The following is a 15,524-nucleotide window of genomic DNA, read 5'->3' as shown; positions in this document are numbered from 1 at the left end:
TGGGGGGAGGTATGTCTGGGAGCCTGGAATAGATGGGAGCCAGTTTTCAAACTCCCCCATCAATCCCCTTCCCTCCAACGCGTACAACAGCCGAATCCAGTAAATGTCTACAGATGTAACTCGCGAGTCCCCTGAAGTGGGGGCAAGCAAGAATTGTCCCATTCCCCTTAAGTCCGGGGAGCGATCCCCAGGCCAGAGGAGTCGCAACCCCTCAGTTGAACAGTGGATGCAGACCCCTAACTTGGTAAGAGCATCCCTCGCCAGCAGGTTAACTGGACACTTTGGGGCCAGGAGTAGGGGCAGAGAGATCTTTTGTTCCCCGATGGTTATTGTTGCTGGCATGGTGTAAGGCTGTTCCTCGACCATCCCCGAGAATCCCACAGTCTCCAGTATCCTGCCCGAGAGGGTCAGGCCCCTTGGTAATTTAGTAATTGTGGAGGCAGATGCCCCTGTGTCAATCAGAAATAGGAAGTTCTCCCCACACACCTTTCCTCGAATCATAGGGGGTCCATTGGGGGTGTCGCTTTGAGGGCCAGGGGACTGCAAGATTCTCGTGGGCACCGTCAGCACTCTTCCTCAGACCACCGGGAGTAGCTGTACTCGTCGGGCTCCATCAGTGCACCCTGTACCACCCCTTGTGTTCCCCTGCCCCGGGTCTGAACCCAACCTCTCCGTTTATTCGTATCCCCGGGTCTCTCATTACTGTCCCGTCTATCCCGTTCCCCGGGACGCAGTCCCGAGTGTTTAGTCATGAATCGATCTTCCCTTCCCTTGTCACACCCACGGGCGAAATGTCCAATCCCATTGCAGGACCAACACCTCACCCTCTGGTCACAGTTTTGAAAGTAATGGTCAGTTCCCTTACATGTCCAGCAGTGATCGCGCTGCCTTCCCCCCCGGAACCGCCTCTGTGCGTCTGAAGATAGCTGCTGTTGGCTGTCGTGGGCTGACACATCATGGCCGTCATATTCTGCCCTGTCAGGGCTGGGACGTGGCAGGGCCTTGCATGCATTGGGCTGTGGGGAACTGTACATCTGAGCGGCTGGAGGCACAAGCTCCCGCACGGCGCTCTTTGCCCCCACCTGCTCTAAAATTTTCCCAAACTGCTCTAAGATCTGTATAGTTGTCTTGGAGGCCTGCCCTTCGGCTTTCATCTTTTCCGATGTACGGTGCCTGTTCAGATAGTGATGTACCTGTTTCCTCCATATGTCCTCCTTCATTGAATCAATTTGCTCTGCACTGGTGCAGGGAGTCCCTCGGTCACCCGCCTCCGAAAATGTGCTATTGCCAAGGGAGAGCTATCTGGCCTTTCACCTGTCCCAGCCTCCCATAGGTCCCAGGCCCTCCCCAGGTATTCATGTACGTCCTCCCCGTCCTTTAGTCTGAGGGTCCCCAACGCGTCCAGCGAGAAAGTAGTGGGGAAGCTGTCCCGCAGGGACCGCCAGATTAAATTTCGGTAGAGGTCAAACGAGACAGTTTCATCTGACCTGGAACACCTAGCCAGTCTTTCTGCTCTGATCAGCGCCTCCTCTGCTCGGATGCATACCATTATGGTTCTAAAATCCGCCAGCGCTAGTTTCTCATGACAGGTCTCCCTCTCAAAAGTCGCTATCCAGGCAGACGCCCCGTTGGCAATCGGAGGAAGCCTCCTGACCAGGGCGTCTAGGTCTGTCCGTGACCAGGGGACGTACTTCTCTACCCCCATACTAGTGGCGAGAAGAGGCGCTTGAACGGGCGGCATAGTGGCGAAAGTCCCCTGCATTGGGCTGCCGTGGGGCCGTGGGAGTGATGTGTAGGACCCCTTATCAAAATCCCCAATAATCTCCTCCTCGTCCTCCGAGGAGGTGGTATGTAGCTGGGAGTCATACTTGCTCCCTCCCTTCACAAGCTTGCTCTGGAGGCGAGCTCCCGTAACAATTAAAGTGTCCCCTTCTGCAGCAAAGGACCTACTGTCTCGCCAGGAATTTTGAATTCCCCGGGGTGCCTGTTCAGACTTGGCGGACTGGCTATTCATTGAAGCCAATTTGTCATGTCTTCCCAGGGAAGGAAACTTTGGGGCATGGGAGCCATCCTGTCCCAGCATGGGGCAGCAACCTTCCCCTTGTACCTCTACGTCCTGTACTTCCCATCTCTGTTGGGTGCCGTCCAGCTGGCCGATCCGACACAGACTGCCCCCTGCCTTTACCATCCCCGTCCCGGCTGCGACCATTTCAGTGAGGGAATTTAGTTTCTGCTCATGATTATTGAGCACACTCTCCAGTCGCTCTGTTACACGGTCTCGGACCGGGTCCTCATACGCGATATTTCCCCCTAGAACTTTGACAACAGGCGCCTGTATGGTTGGCCCCTCGCAACGCGGTTGGAGCGGACACAGTGGTGCCCTGGTGTCCGCAAGCGGGGCCGTGGGCGATGCACCGGGAGCGGGTGATCCTGACTGTGGGCTGGTGTAAGGAGGTGGCGGACTTCCCTCGTGGTTGGCACCTTGGGTCGGCACGGCCACAGGAGAAGTGGCACGGTGGGCGGCGCGGTGGCACAGTGGTTAGCACTGCTGCCTCGCAGCGCCAGAGACCCGGGTTCAATTCCCGACTCAGGCGACTGACTGTGTGGAGTTTGCACGTTCTCCCCGTGTNNNTTCTGGGACAGGACCCTGCTCATCCAATACTGGTGTGTGAATAGGTGAAATCGGTAAGTGGCTTTGGAAGCGTATCAGAAGCTCCCGCAAGTAAACGTCTTCATCCTCCCTTTTAGTGGAAGAGTTGGCTAAATTAAAAAACCCTTTCTTGGTATCCCCTTTCCTCTCCCGCAGGTAGGTTAGGATTTTAGCTTGGAAGGCATCAAATTCGCTTGTTGTAAAGAAGGGTTGATCATCCTTAGGGAACCAGTTCTTAACCCGCCACAGCTTGAGACTATTCTCTAGGTTACGGACCTTTCTTTTAGCTTCCATAGCAGTATTATTCTCCCTTAACTGGGTCCTGATCTCCCCCAATATCTCCCCTGTTGGTGGCCGCGAGTCGGGGGTTTTCGGGACTGAGGTGGACTCGCCAGTGTATGCATCAGCGGGTAAAGTAACATTCGCGGCCAAATAGTCTAGCTCCCGGGTAAGACCGTCCGAAACAGTTGGGCCATTAGGGGAACAAACCGGTCTGTATCGCCACTGCGGGGTAAAGGTCACAACCATTTTTGTTTTCCATCCCCGGGAGCTATCAGTGCTCGGGGGTGCCCACCCAGCGGGCGACTTGCCTAGCGCAATTGTTTGGAGAGCCGAATAATGTGGTGACCTGTAGAGACCGTCCAGAATCTTGATCATTAATGTGGGATTTTTAAATGTTTCCCTCAATCTTGTCAGGATAATTCCCTTTTGTTCTGGTGCTTGGGCAATCACCAGGTCCAACTTTTCCTTATGCAGGGCTACGCTATCCAGCAGTAACTGACTGTGAATAGCACTACACGTTACTGTTTTTTGAATTACTCTCTGAGTTACACTGAAAATGTTCCGTTATTGACATGAGCATTATACCTTACTGTAGTGTAATTATCTCTCTGAGTTATCCTGTAAATATTTATTTATTGACATGAGCGGTATACCTTACTTTAGTGTAAATATCTATCAGAGATATCCGGTGCATGTTAACTTATGACATGAGCACTACACGTTACTGTTTTTTGAATTACTCTCTGAGTTACACTGAAAATGTTCCGTTATTGACATGAGCATTATACCTTACTGTAGTGTAATTATCTATCTGAGTTACCCTGATAAAATTTTGAATATTGACATGAGTGGTATAATTTACTGTAGTGTAAATAGATCTCTGAGTTACCCTGTAAATGTTTAGATATTGACATGAGCAGTATAACATATTGTAGTTTAAATAGGTATCTGAGATACCCAGAATAAGTTCAGATATTGACATAAGCGGTATAACATTCTGTAGTGTAAATAGCACTCTGAGTTACATTGTAAATGTTTAGTTAATACACGAGTGTGTAACTTACTGCAGTGTAAATATCTATCTGAGTTACACTGTAAATGTTCCGTTATTGACATGAGCATTATACCTTACTGTAGTGTAATTATCTCTCTGAGTTATCCTGTAAATATTTATTTATTGACATGAGCGGTATACCTTACTTTAGTGTAAATATCTATCAGAGATATCCGGTGCATGTTAACTTATGACATGAGCACTACACGTTACTGTTTTTTGAATTACTCTCTGAGTTACACTGAAAATGTTCCGTTATTGACATGAGCATTATACCTTACTGTAGTGTAATTATCTCTCTGAGTTATCCTGTAAATATTTATTTATTGACATGAGCGGTATACCTTACTTTAGTGTAAATATCTATCAGAGATATCCGGTGCATGTTAACTTATGACATGAGCACTACACGTTACTGTTTTTTGAATTACTCTCTGAGTTACACTGAAAATGTTCCGTTATTGACATGAGCATTATACCTTACTGTAGTGTAATTATCTATCTGAGTTACCCTGATAAAATTTTGAATATTGACATGAGTGGTATAATTTACTGTAGTGTAAATAGATCTCTGAGTTACCCTGTAAATGTTTAGATATTGACATGAGCAGTATAACATATTGTAGTTTAAATAGGTATCTGAGATACCCAGAATAAGTTCAGATATTGACATAAGCGGTATAACATTCTGTAGTGTAAATAGCACTCTGAGTTACATTGTAAATGTTTAGTTAATACACGAGTGTGTAACTTACTGCAGTGTAAATATCTATCTGAGTTACACTGTAAATGTTTAGATCTTTACATGAGCAGCATACCTTACTGTCGTGTAAATAGCTCTCTGAATTACCCTGTAAATGTTTAGACATTGATATGAGCGGTAAACCTTACTGTAGTGTAAATAGCTATCTGCGGTACTCTTTAAATGTTTAGTTATTACATGAGCAGTATACCGTACTGTAGTGTCAACAGCTGTCTATGGTAACCTGTAACTGTTTAGATATTGACGTGAGTCGCATACTTTCCTGTAGTGTGTTAAGACGGACCCGCGGGGTCCTGTCTTTGCGTGTTTTTTCGGAGGGGGAGACTCTCACTGGCAACTATGGTTAGACGCAGACAGCCGTTTATTCACAGAATCTTAACTGGTACAACGAATCTACAAGCATGCATTCGTTGGTGAAGGCGTTCTCCCTTCTCGTTCAAACTTGACACAATTATGCTTCGCGCTGCCTGGAGTCCGCGGTCAGTTCGCCTTCCCCATTGGTCTATTCATCTGCGCGCGCTGGGGATCCGTCCTCCTATTGGCCGCATCGAAGTGTCTGTCCAGCTCCTGCTGTGCTTGACAATGGCTCAGCCATCCCCGGGAGCGGTTCTGATCCCGTATTCAATAGTTCATTGTTTCAAGGAATTACTATGTGTCTGACAGGCTAGCCATTTTCAATAGTTTTAGTTTAACTAAATTGTCAATTACACTTATCAACTTTAGACTTAAATAGAGCCATTCACACTTTACAGTTACAGGTTCCGATAGAGCAATTCACACTTGTCTAACAGTTACAGATTCCGATCGGTTTCTTTATTAATCCCGAGTTTCGAATGGGCAATTGATACTGGCTGGTATTTACAGGCTCCAAGATTTAATTAACATTATGCATATCCCTTACAAGCTCCAGCCAGGTAGTCATGCAGTCGCCAACAGCAGCTCGCTTGGCTGTTGTTAACCATTTCAGGGCTGGAACTAGAAGTGTCTGTTGCAGAACTAGTGTCACCCTCCCTAGCCCTACATTAAACACCCCAGTGAAATCTCCCCAACAAGATGTACAGCAAATGAAAGGTAATTGAACTATGTGTGCTCAGTTTCTCTCTCCACTGTTGCTGTTTGACTTGTCTGCACTTTTTTTTAGTTTAGATTGCCCTGCATAATTTTTCTCTTGAAAGTGTTAAAAGTCACTTCTGATGACCCACAACTGACCAGAGATGTAGTTGGGTTTTGTTTTTTTTTAATATTTGTTCTGTGACAGGAAGGTGACTGTACTGAAAAACTGCGAATTGCTAAAAGCAACCTGGAGATTATGAACGAGAAGCTAAGCGTGCAGTTGGAAGAGACCAATAAACGATTAAGTTTTGCTGAGAGTAGGGGTCCGCAACTCGAGGGCGCAGACAGCAAAAGTTGGAAGTCCATTGTAGTCACAAGGTATCACTTTAATCTCCCATATGTAAAGTGTAGAAACCTTGCAGGCTAACATCAAACTGATGGTCACTTGGTGGATAGCATAATGCTGGGACTAAATGCAAACCTTACTGAGAATTTGATAACAGTATAATGTATTATCTTGAAAGTTTGGGCATATTTATGTTACAGTTATATATCTTCCCCTTCATCTGGTCTGAGTTTTTTTCACCTCTTCCAGGAGATTACATCGCTTAGGGTAGAGCATTGATAATGTTGTAATGCAAAAGATATCACAGCTGCACGGGTCCATAGATCTTTCCATGTCTGACATCCCTTAAATGTAAGAACATTCAGCAAAATGTGTGGGGGTTAAAAAAAAGCAAATTGTTGGCAGTCATGGATCTTGCGTAGTAATCCAATTTAATTCTTGTATTTTAGGCAAGTTTTGATGAGGACAGGGTGTACAGAATGGCTCGGTTCTTTAGTTTGCAGGAGGGAGGAAGGATTTGGATTGAGGAATTATCTTCGTTGTGGGTCAGGTCTCAAATACAACAGAACTTGTTTTAAATTAAAATTTTAAAATTTGTTGAAATAAGACAGTAAAGGGGATAAAGAGTTATTTTTAATAACATTTTAGAGCAGGTAAAACAGTAGGAGCAATGAATGGGGGAAGAAGGGAAGTTTGTGTTTAAAAAACAAACTGGTTTGACTGGATGTGATTCACAATCATGTCTCCAGTTTGAGGAAATTCAGTTGTGAAGGTAGATTAGAGAAATGAGAATAATTCTTTGGACTAGAAGAGACTGAGAGGAGATTTGACAGAGGTGCTCAAAACCATTTTTATCTGAACAGAGTGGATCAGAGGCTAGTCCACTAAATTAATGAAGTGAAATAGAACCTTTGGCCATCTAAATTGTAGCATTGTAATGTATCCACACAGTACTGGGGTCTAAGTCCTGGAACACCATCATCATAGCACTTCCATGTATCTACATCCTAAGGACTGCAGCAGTTCAAGAAAGCAACTCACCCCTACCTTCTTGAGGGTAATTAAGGATGAGCATCAAGTTCTGGCCTAGACAACAACGCCTATAACCGTTAAAACTCTTTTTAAAAACATCAGCCTCATTTCACGGTTATGGTTGTTAGCATGTTGTGGTAGGCAGATAGTTTTCTGTTCCCTGCAAGTCCCTAACTATTCAAGAGACAAAGTTTCCTTAACCACTCTGTTAAGTAGGCATGAGTTCCTTCCTGGACTGAAGTTCAAGGGCCAGTGAGGATTTTCAGCTCCACTGGGAGCCTTGACTCTTTGGCAGCACAAGTTAGTTAGCTCCCCTCTGTAAGTGAGACTCCTGCCCACTCTCTTTGCCCTCTATGGATCCTCTTAAAGAGAAGGAATAATATTCCTGGAGTCACCTGGAAACTCCCCCAGATACATTCCCTTCACAAGTGGTAATTTAGCAGATTTATCCATAGCTGATTACTAATGAAAAATGGTTGGACTAGAAACATTGGGCAGAATCCAGCAATAACCGGTTCTATTCCATTTCCAGTTTCTGGATATATGATTGTCCCAGTACTGATTACAGCTTAGGTGGAATTTTGAGTTGATCTTGATTAAATTGAACACTTAAGAATTAGCTGCTGTTAAAAAAGCAGATTTACTTTTGATACTTTCACATTGAGTTAATAATGAAATATTTCAAAGTAAAGTGGATAACAAGGATGGCTTGCTTAAAGTTCAACCTTGTCAATTGTAATAGCAATTGGAGAATTTCTTACATTATTGTAAAGACCAAAGAGTAATTAATTCCTTCATGCTTTAAAGAATGTATGAGAGTAAGATAAAGGAGATGGAGACAGACATTACAAAAAAGAGCCAAAACCTCAACGACCTTAGACAGCTGCTGAGAGAATCGACTGATAATGAGCAAAAGTTATCAAAACAAATAGGAGAACTGGAGGAACAGGTGAGAGAAGAATTGTGATATTATTCTGGTCATGTGTGAATGCATAGACTCTTAGAAGGCAGAAGGAGGCTATTGGGCTCCAAGTAGCTTCGATTGCTTTTTGCAAGTGATTCTTTAGTCCCACCCCTGCTCTTTGCTCATAGTCTACAGTTTCCTCCACTTCATGTCTTTATCTTATTCCCTGCCATAATGTACCAATGTTAAATTCCTCAATGCACATCTATAAGACCATAAGACATAGGAATGGAAGTAAGGCCATTCAGCCCATCAAGTCCACTCCGCCATTTAATCATGGCTGATGGGCATTTCAACTCCACTTACCCACACTCTCCCCATATCCCTTAATTCCTTGCGAGATCAAGAATTTATCAATCTCTGCCTTGAAGACATTTAACGTCTCAGCTTCCACTGCGCTCCGTGGCAATGAATTCCACAGGTTCAGCACTCTCTGGCTGAAGAAATGTCTCCTCATTTCCGTTCTAAATTGACCCCCTCTAATTCCAAGGCTGTGCCCACAGGTCCTAGTCTCCCCACTTAACAGAAACAACTTACCAGCATCCACCCTTTCCAAGCCATGCATTATCTTGTAAGTTTCTATTCGATCTCCCTTCAATCTTCTAAACTCGAATGAATACAATCCCAGGATCCTCAGCCGTTCATCATATGTTAGGCCTACCATTCCAAGGATCATCCGTGTGAACCTCTGCTGAACACGCTCCAGTGCATGTCCTTCCTGAGGTACAGGGCCCAAAACTGGACGCAGTATTCTAAATGGGGCCTAACTAGGGATTTATAAAGTCTCAGTAGCACATTGCTGCTTTTACATTCCAACCCTCTTGAGATAAGTGACAGCATTATTATATTTCTTTCTTAATCATGCAAGTCAAACTTTAGAGAATCCTTGACCAGCACGCACAGATCCCTTTACATTTCAGCTTTGTGAATTTTCTCATTGTTTAGAAAATAGTCTTTGCCGTTGAATTTCATCAGCCATTTCCTGGACCACTCTCCTAAACTGTTTGAATCTTTCTGCAGCCTCCCCACCCCCTCAGTACTACCTGCCCGTCCGCTTAACTTTGTATCATCAGCGAAATTTGCCAGAATGCCCCACTCCCTTCATCCAGGTCATTAATATATAAAGTGAACAGCTGTGGCCCCAACACTCAACCCTGCGGGACACCACATGTCACTAGCTGCCATTAAAAAAAAAGAACCTTTTATACCAACTCTCTGCCTTCTGTCAGACAGCCAATCCTCAATCCATGCCAGTAGCTCACCTCGAACACCGTGGGCCCTCACCTTACTCAGCAGCCTCCCGTGAGGCACCTTATCAAAGGCCTTTTGGAAACCTAGATAGATAACATCCACTGGGTTTCCCTGGTCTAACCTAGTTGTTACCTCTTCAAAGGATTCCAACAAAAAGAAATCCAATGTCAGTGTGCTCCTCAGACAACTATTAAAGGATGAATTAACTTTAAGTATACTGAAATTTTCCATCTACCAATTTAAAGGGAAAACCAACATTTATACTGTATGAGTGTGTTGATCATGGAAAACGAACTGTGATTGGTACAAGTGTTGTCAGGGAGTACGAACCAGTTAATAATGATTTGACAAGTTAAATTTATAAAATTTAAAAGCAGACAAGTTGACTCTGATTGGTTTGGGCTTTGCCCGGAGAAGTGAGCTAGTGAATGGTTAATATCTATTTTACTGAGTTGCAACTAAAGACTACTGAAGAGAAGTTCCACTACTCCAACCATCTCTGGTTTTCTCCCTCCCCACAGTCATTTCTTTGCTGCTTCTCTAATTGAGCAACCTGCTGACACTGAGGTATGGCTGACAATTCTGAGAAAAAGAACAAATTGTTTCAACAGTGGAGAGGAGACGGAGAGACATAATTAAGCTCTGCAACGTTACCTGTTGAAAGTTTTCTGTGTAATAATATTCTTAATGGAAATTTTTAAACATTTCATGCCTTGGGGAATGGACTATCTAGAAAATTAATTGAATACAGAGAGCATGGATTGCCTAAGTTGGTAATGAGGATTTGAATGTTCTCTGGAACACTGAGCAGGGTTTGGATTCCTGTTCTCATCAGCCAGTTATTCATGTTTCAGAAATGAATTCAAGTTTTAAACTACTGTATAAAGTATATCAATAAATTACCAACTACCTGTTCCCTTAGTTTGCATTAATTGTAATCATAAGACATGTAAAAGTCATGGACGGGACCACTTTGTTTCTCTGCTGCAGATTGAAGTTCTTAAGCATTTCCCTGAAGAAGCTAAAACAGAGCCAGGCCTGACCAGAGAACTTCAGTTACTAAGGTATGAACTTCTGTTATGTGGACACTTGAACTTGGGAAGTGGCCATGATCTTAATGTAACACACAAACTGTACTTGGTACTAAACTGGATTCCTATATCCAGCTGCCCATCCTTCTACAAACTACTTGATCACCTTTGGCATTGCTCATGGCTGGCCTGGTCCTTTCAGGGTTATTGCTGTGAACTGACAAATGCAGATAATTGTAGTTAAACTTATCAAGTTAAACCTGAATGGAGTTATATCTACTTGTCGATTTAGTAACTGGCATTAAGGTTAGTTCCATCCGTAACAGCCACATCGTAATGAACAGAACTTGAGTATGTGATAAATCGCATTTGTGGTGATTTTTGAGAACTTAAAAGATGTGTATCTGTAAATTCTAATTATCTTTTATTTCATTCAACTGAAAAGACTGACAAATGACCGATTAGAAAAGGAAAAAGCTGAACTTCTCCACCATCTCAAGATGTGCAGGAAGCAAACAGGTGAAACGGCAGAAGGCAGCAGTGGCACCAGTAGAAATGGTAACTCTTACAATTCTCAAGTTCCATATCACTACTGAACACGTATATTATCAGAATGAAGTTTTCCATATCTTCAATTAACCAGGCATCTATTTAGCACATGCAAGATGGTTTACTTGAATGTACTTCAGAATATGGCACAACCAAAGAAAATCTACTTGCCCCAGGCATGAGAGGGCAGTAGTCTCCTGCAGAGAGGATACAGGGGAATTCAAGTTAACGAGAGTGGGCTGGGGAAGGCCACATCTCCCTTACTGTCACTGTTACCTGGGCCTCCATAATACAGGTGAGCTTTCTCATTGAATCCACCCATTACTGGGTGCTGTTGGAAACTTATCATGAAGATGAGATTCCTAGATTCCTTTAGCCTGGAAGGAAACTGGAGGGATTTTCCTTCCTTCTTTACAATATGTTAATAGTTGATTCTTTTAATCCCCATTCTCCTTTTCAGTGCAAGAACTCCCCACAAACTGGCTGTCAGCCTAGTTATCCAAAAGAATAAGTCCAAATTTGTGACTTTGCCTGTAACTTTAAGTCCCATGTTTAGTGGGGGGTGTAAGGACAGAAACAAAGCTCCAGACTCCACCTAATTAAAGCAGAGCATTTAAAGCCTTGGTAGTTGTTGGGAGAAGGGAGTGTTTCCGCAATCTGTTTTCAGCTCCGATCGCCACTCATGGATACACCTGCTAACATTCTAGGAGGACTAAAAGTGTACAATTCTATAGCATCTTTGATGTAATAATAGGTTTAAGGAGGGAACGCCAGAGCTTAGAACCCAGGCAACTGAAGGCAAGGTTGCCAATGACCGTCAGTAAAATCTCAGGTACTCAAGAAGCTAGAATTAGAGAAACACTGAAATCTCTGAGCTTTGTTGAGCTGAGGAAAGTTTAGATTACTCATTTACAGGAGTTAAGCTAAACAATCTAATCCACATCTTGACTGAAAAGCCTAATGATTGGTCAGCTGAAACTGACTCCATTTCCAAGATGCCTTGTCTGACAAAATACTTAATTTTCAATAACTTTTTGCTGTATATAACCTGTTACAGTTTGCGACGATGGATTAGGCAGTAAAGAGGACAAGCTGACAGGAGAACTATTGGAATTGCAAACTCAACTCAAGGCATCAGACCTAGAGAAACAGCAACTGCAGGTAAGCTGTCTTGCCTAGATCACTAAACTGTTAGCAGCATTTTACACTGTGTAAGAGTCATGATTGGAATTTATAAAGCAAACTGGTGTCAGACCACAGTAGCAAGTTGTGATCTGGAATGGGCTTTGTCAGGACGTTGGAAGTAACTTCAAGCTGTGAGAAAAGAGAAGAGGATCCAACTGGTTGACTGTCTGAAAGAACTAACTGACCTGATGAGCTAAATGGCCTCCTGCTGTTCTGCATCATTTATCATGGTTACAGGCATGCTGTGTATTTGTACACGAACTTCAACAATCAGAGGTTAAAACTGTTCATTTTGGTTCTCATTGGGATTTATAACTCAACTTTCAGTCCTACCTTTTGCTACTAACAGAAACAGGATTAGGCCATTTGGCTCCAACGTTCATTATAACCATGTGATCTCCAACCCAGTACACAGTTCCTCCTTTGATCCCTTTAGCCCTATGAACTACATCTATCTACTTGAAAACATTGATTGGTTTGGTGTAAACCCTGTCTGTGGCATTCACTGGGTGAATCTGACCTCAATGGTAGCTTTTTAATTCTGGATTGAAATTCTCTAGCTGCAGTACCAGGATTCAGCCTAGTGGCTCCAGCTCATTAGTCTTTGCCTCAAAATTACTCATCCAGTAACTCTGCTGGATGGTGAGGCAGTTTCTAATTGATGAGCATAGGCAACTGAATGTATAAAGGACTTGTTAGCAGAAAACTGACTGTATCCACTGGAAATGCATTATTTTTTATTAATTGAGCTATTCTCGCTGAACTCTTAGAAATTAACAAAATATCACCAAAAACTCTTCAGAATGGCTAGGAAAGAAAATCAGAATCTATTCCCACTCTAAGGTTTTGTTACAAGTTCCAAAACAATTTTAAATGTTATTTACAGGGTAATTTAATTAATCTTTTGGTTTCTAGGAAGAGATACAACAGCTGAAAAAAGAACTGAAGAACTTTGACCCTTCCTTTTTTGAGGAACTTGAGGATTTGAAGTTCAATTACAATCAGGAAGTTAAACGGAACATTCTTCTCGAAGAACAATTGCAGAAATTAGCGAAGCAGTTTGGAGTCCCAGTGACTATCCCGGAAAATATTTCTACAGATTAAGCGGAACATCTCAAAGTTCATTATTAGATGTTTCCTTTGAGAGGTTGAACTTATCAAGTTCAACAATTCTATTTATAATTTACAGTACTTCAGTACACCCTTTCAGAACAGCTGCCTCATTTAGTCAGATCGTGCCTGATCTCTCCTTGAAGTACATTAACAAGTATCTAGTAATGTGTTTTAAAAGTTCCAGTTGTCCCTCAGCCTTTTTTCGGAGAAAAGTGCTCTCGGTTTCTGCCACCCAACTTTGTTTACCCGATTGGCCAATCCTACCGCCATCTGACAGCATTTAATCGGAGGCTTTTTTCTTAGTTTAACCAGGGCTCACATCCAAAGCATTGTCCCTTTAAACGTTGTATTTTTCCACTTTCCCATCGAGACCAAACTTTTCAGATCTTTAACACGTGCTCAAGCAACATTTGATGCTAGTCCATTTAAAAACTGGAGCTCTGTGAAAAGGAGAGGTTAAGGTGCTGAAGGAGCAAATGGTGCTCCTCACCTTTGATGGTTCCTCCATGGGATTTCTATAGATGGCCATCCATAGAAGACCCATCACAGATGGCAAACCAAGCAAATCGCAGGTGTGTGTTTCATTCTCTTTGTAGTCAGGCTCCATCCCATTCACCAAACACTCAGCCCTCAGTAATAGTAACTGGATGAAGACAACAACTCAACTTTGAGCTTGATTCTACAGCACCTCCCTGGCCTCAACCAATGAGTAAAGCAGACGAGTGAAGTCAACAAAATAACTTTGTCACAATGCACATAGAAGACGACAAGACCCATGACATGGATAGAATTTAACATCTTAGCTCTGTTGCCTACCGCACGTAACATTTAAAATGTGAGTGAGCTCCTTTGGTTAGTGTTGTGAAAGCAAAAAGCTCATCAGTCAGCACACTTCTCTCTACACTTCCTTCCCATCCCCCAATCTTTCATTTTAATCCTGCAATCCATTTTCCTATTATGCAGAGTGGGAGCAAACTTCTCCCATCAACATTCGCAAACTTAGATATGTACACATACAGGAATAATGTTAAGGACTACTGATCCATTTAAAGAGATCAATGACTTTCCATTCAGTACAGACTGGCTACTTATTGGTCAATACTTTTAACTGAGGCCTGTAATCAAGATGGATTTTTGTGCAAAAATTCAAATCATCTATTTTTGAATAGTCACACTGAAAAAGAGGCAAAAGTATTTTTGTAGAATGTATTTATATGTTGATTATTGTACTGTAGAACAGTCTTCACAGAATAAGATTGTTATTTATTACATTTACAGTTGAACAGTTTGTTAGAGGGAACTTTGCTCTGTATCTAATTTGGAAAGTTTCTGATGCTAAGTGTATATTGCATTTCTTAACATGAACATTCCTCACTTTTTCATTTTTACTAAAAGGTAATAAAAAATCATTGAATATCTAGTCTGTAAGTTGAATCTTTCTGGATGATTTAATACATGGAACTAGAACTGCAACATTTGAAACCAGAATAACAAAGTCATTAAGTATCATTTAGATATACTGTCACAATCCATTTGGGAAAGTACTGATACTAGAGTCCCATTACTCCTGCAATCATCACAAAAAAGTTAAAGATTTAATCCAGTTACTCAGTCTCCTATTTTCCTGCCTTCAGGTTAACAGAAAGCTATTGTTTACTATAAATAAATCAGTACTAATAAAAAAAATCAACTTATAAAACTTAAATTCAACCCCTTTTTAGACCCCTATGCAGACAAAACAAACCACAGGGAACACTGTTCACCAGCACCAGTCCACAGTCATGGGAATGACTCCTCTTAACTTGCACAACTGGCCAAATGCAAAACCAAACAACAGGCTGGACAGAGCTAAGATAAAAAAAAGGAAAACAACAAAAAATGATGCGGATGCTGCAAATCAAACAAAATTATAAAAGATCAGCAGGTCTTGCAGCTGAGGAAGGGTCACCAGACCCAAAACCTTAACTCTGCTTTCTCTTCACAGAAGGTGCCAGACCTGCTGAGCTTTTCCTGCAATTTCTGTTTTTGTGGCTGGACAAAGCTGCCCTGAACACACACACGGTGCCAATGAATCCAGGAATCTTCCTCCACTCCTTGCACAAAGTAATATTGTAAATAAAACTCTCAATGATTCAATGCAGTACCTGGTACATTCAAATCCTCTAGTCTTTGATCTTCTTGAGTTCCATGTTCCATCAGTTCTTTACTGAAGTTGGAAACTGCAGGTCCCTTTAAACCTCAATTCACTTAG

General features: G+C 42.6%; 1 protein-coding gene across 1 annotated transcript; it reads left to right on the top strand.

The window, feature by feature from the left end:
* Positions 1–5,726: 5,726 nt before the first annotated feature.
* On the top strand, positions 5,727–14,591 carry LOC122559811 (centrosomal protein of 290 kDa-like). The gene is made up of 6 exons (XM_043709885.1): positions 5,727–6,180; positions 7,988–8,129; positions 10,386–10,459; positions 10,872–10,984; positions 12,033–12,136; positions 13,076–14,591. The coding sequence occupies exons 1-6, from the start codon at positions 6,059–6,061 to the stop codon at positions 13,262–13,264; spliced, it is 744 nt and encodes a 247-aa protein (XP_043565820.1). The 5' UTR covers positions 5,727–6,058; the 3' UTR covers positions 13,265–14,591.
* Positions 14,592–15,524: the final 933 nt, after the last annotated feature.

This window comes from Chiloscyllium plagiosum, chromosome 19 (assembly GCF_004010195.1).
Source record: "Chiloscyllium plagiosum isolate BGI_BamShark_2017 chromosome 19, ASM401019v2, whole genome shotgun sequence".
Classification (NCBI taxonomy): Eukaryota; Metazoa; Chordata; class Chondrichthyes; order Orectolobiformes; family Hemiscylliidae; genus Chiloscyllium; species Chiloscyllium plagiosum.
The sequence above is the reverse complement of the archived record's forward strand: the minus strand, read 5'-3'. Positions and strand labels throughout refer to the sequence as shown.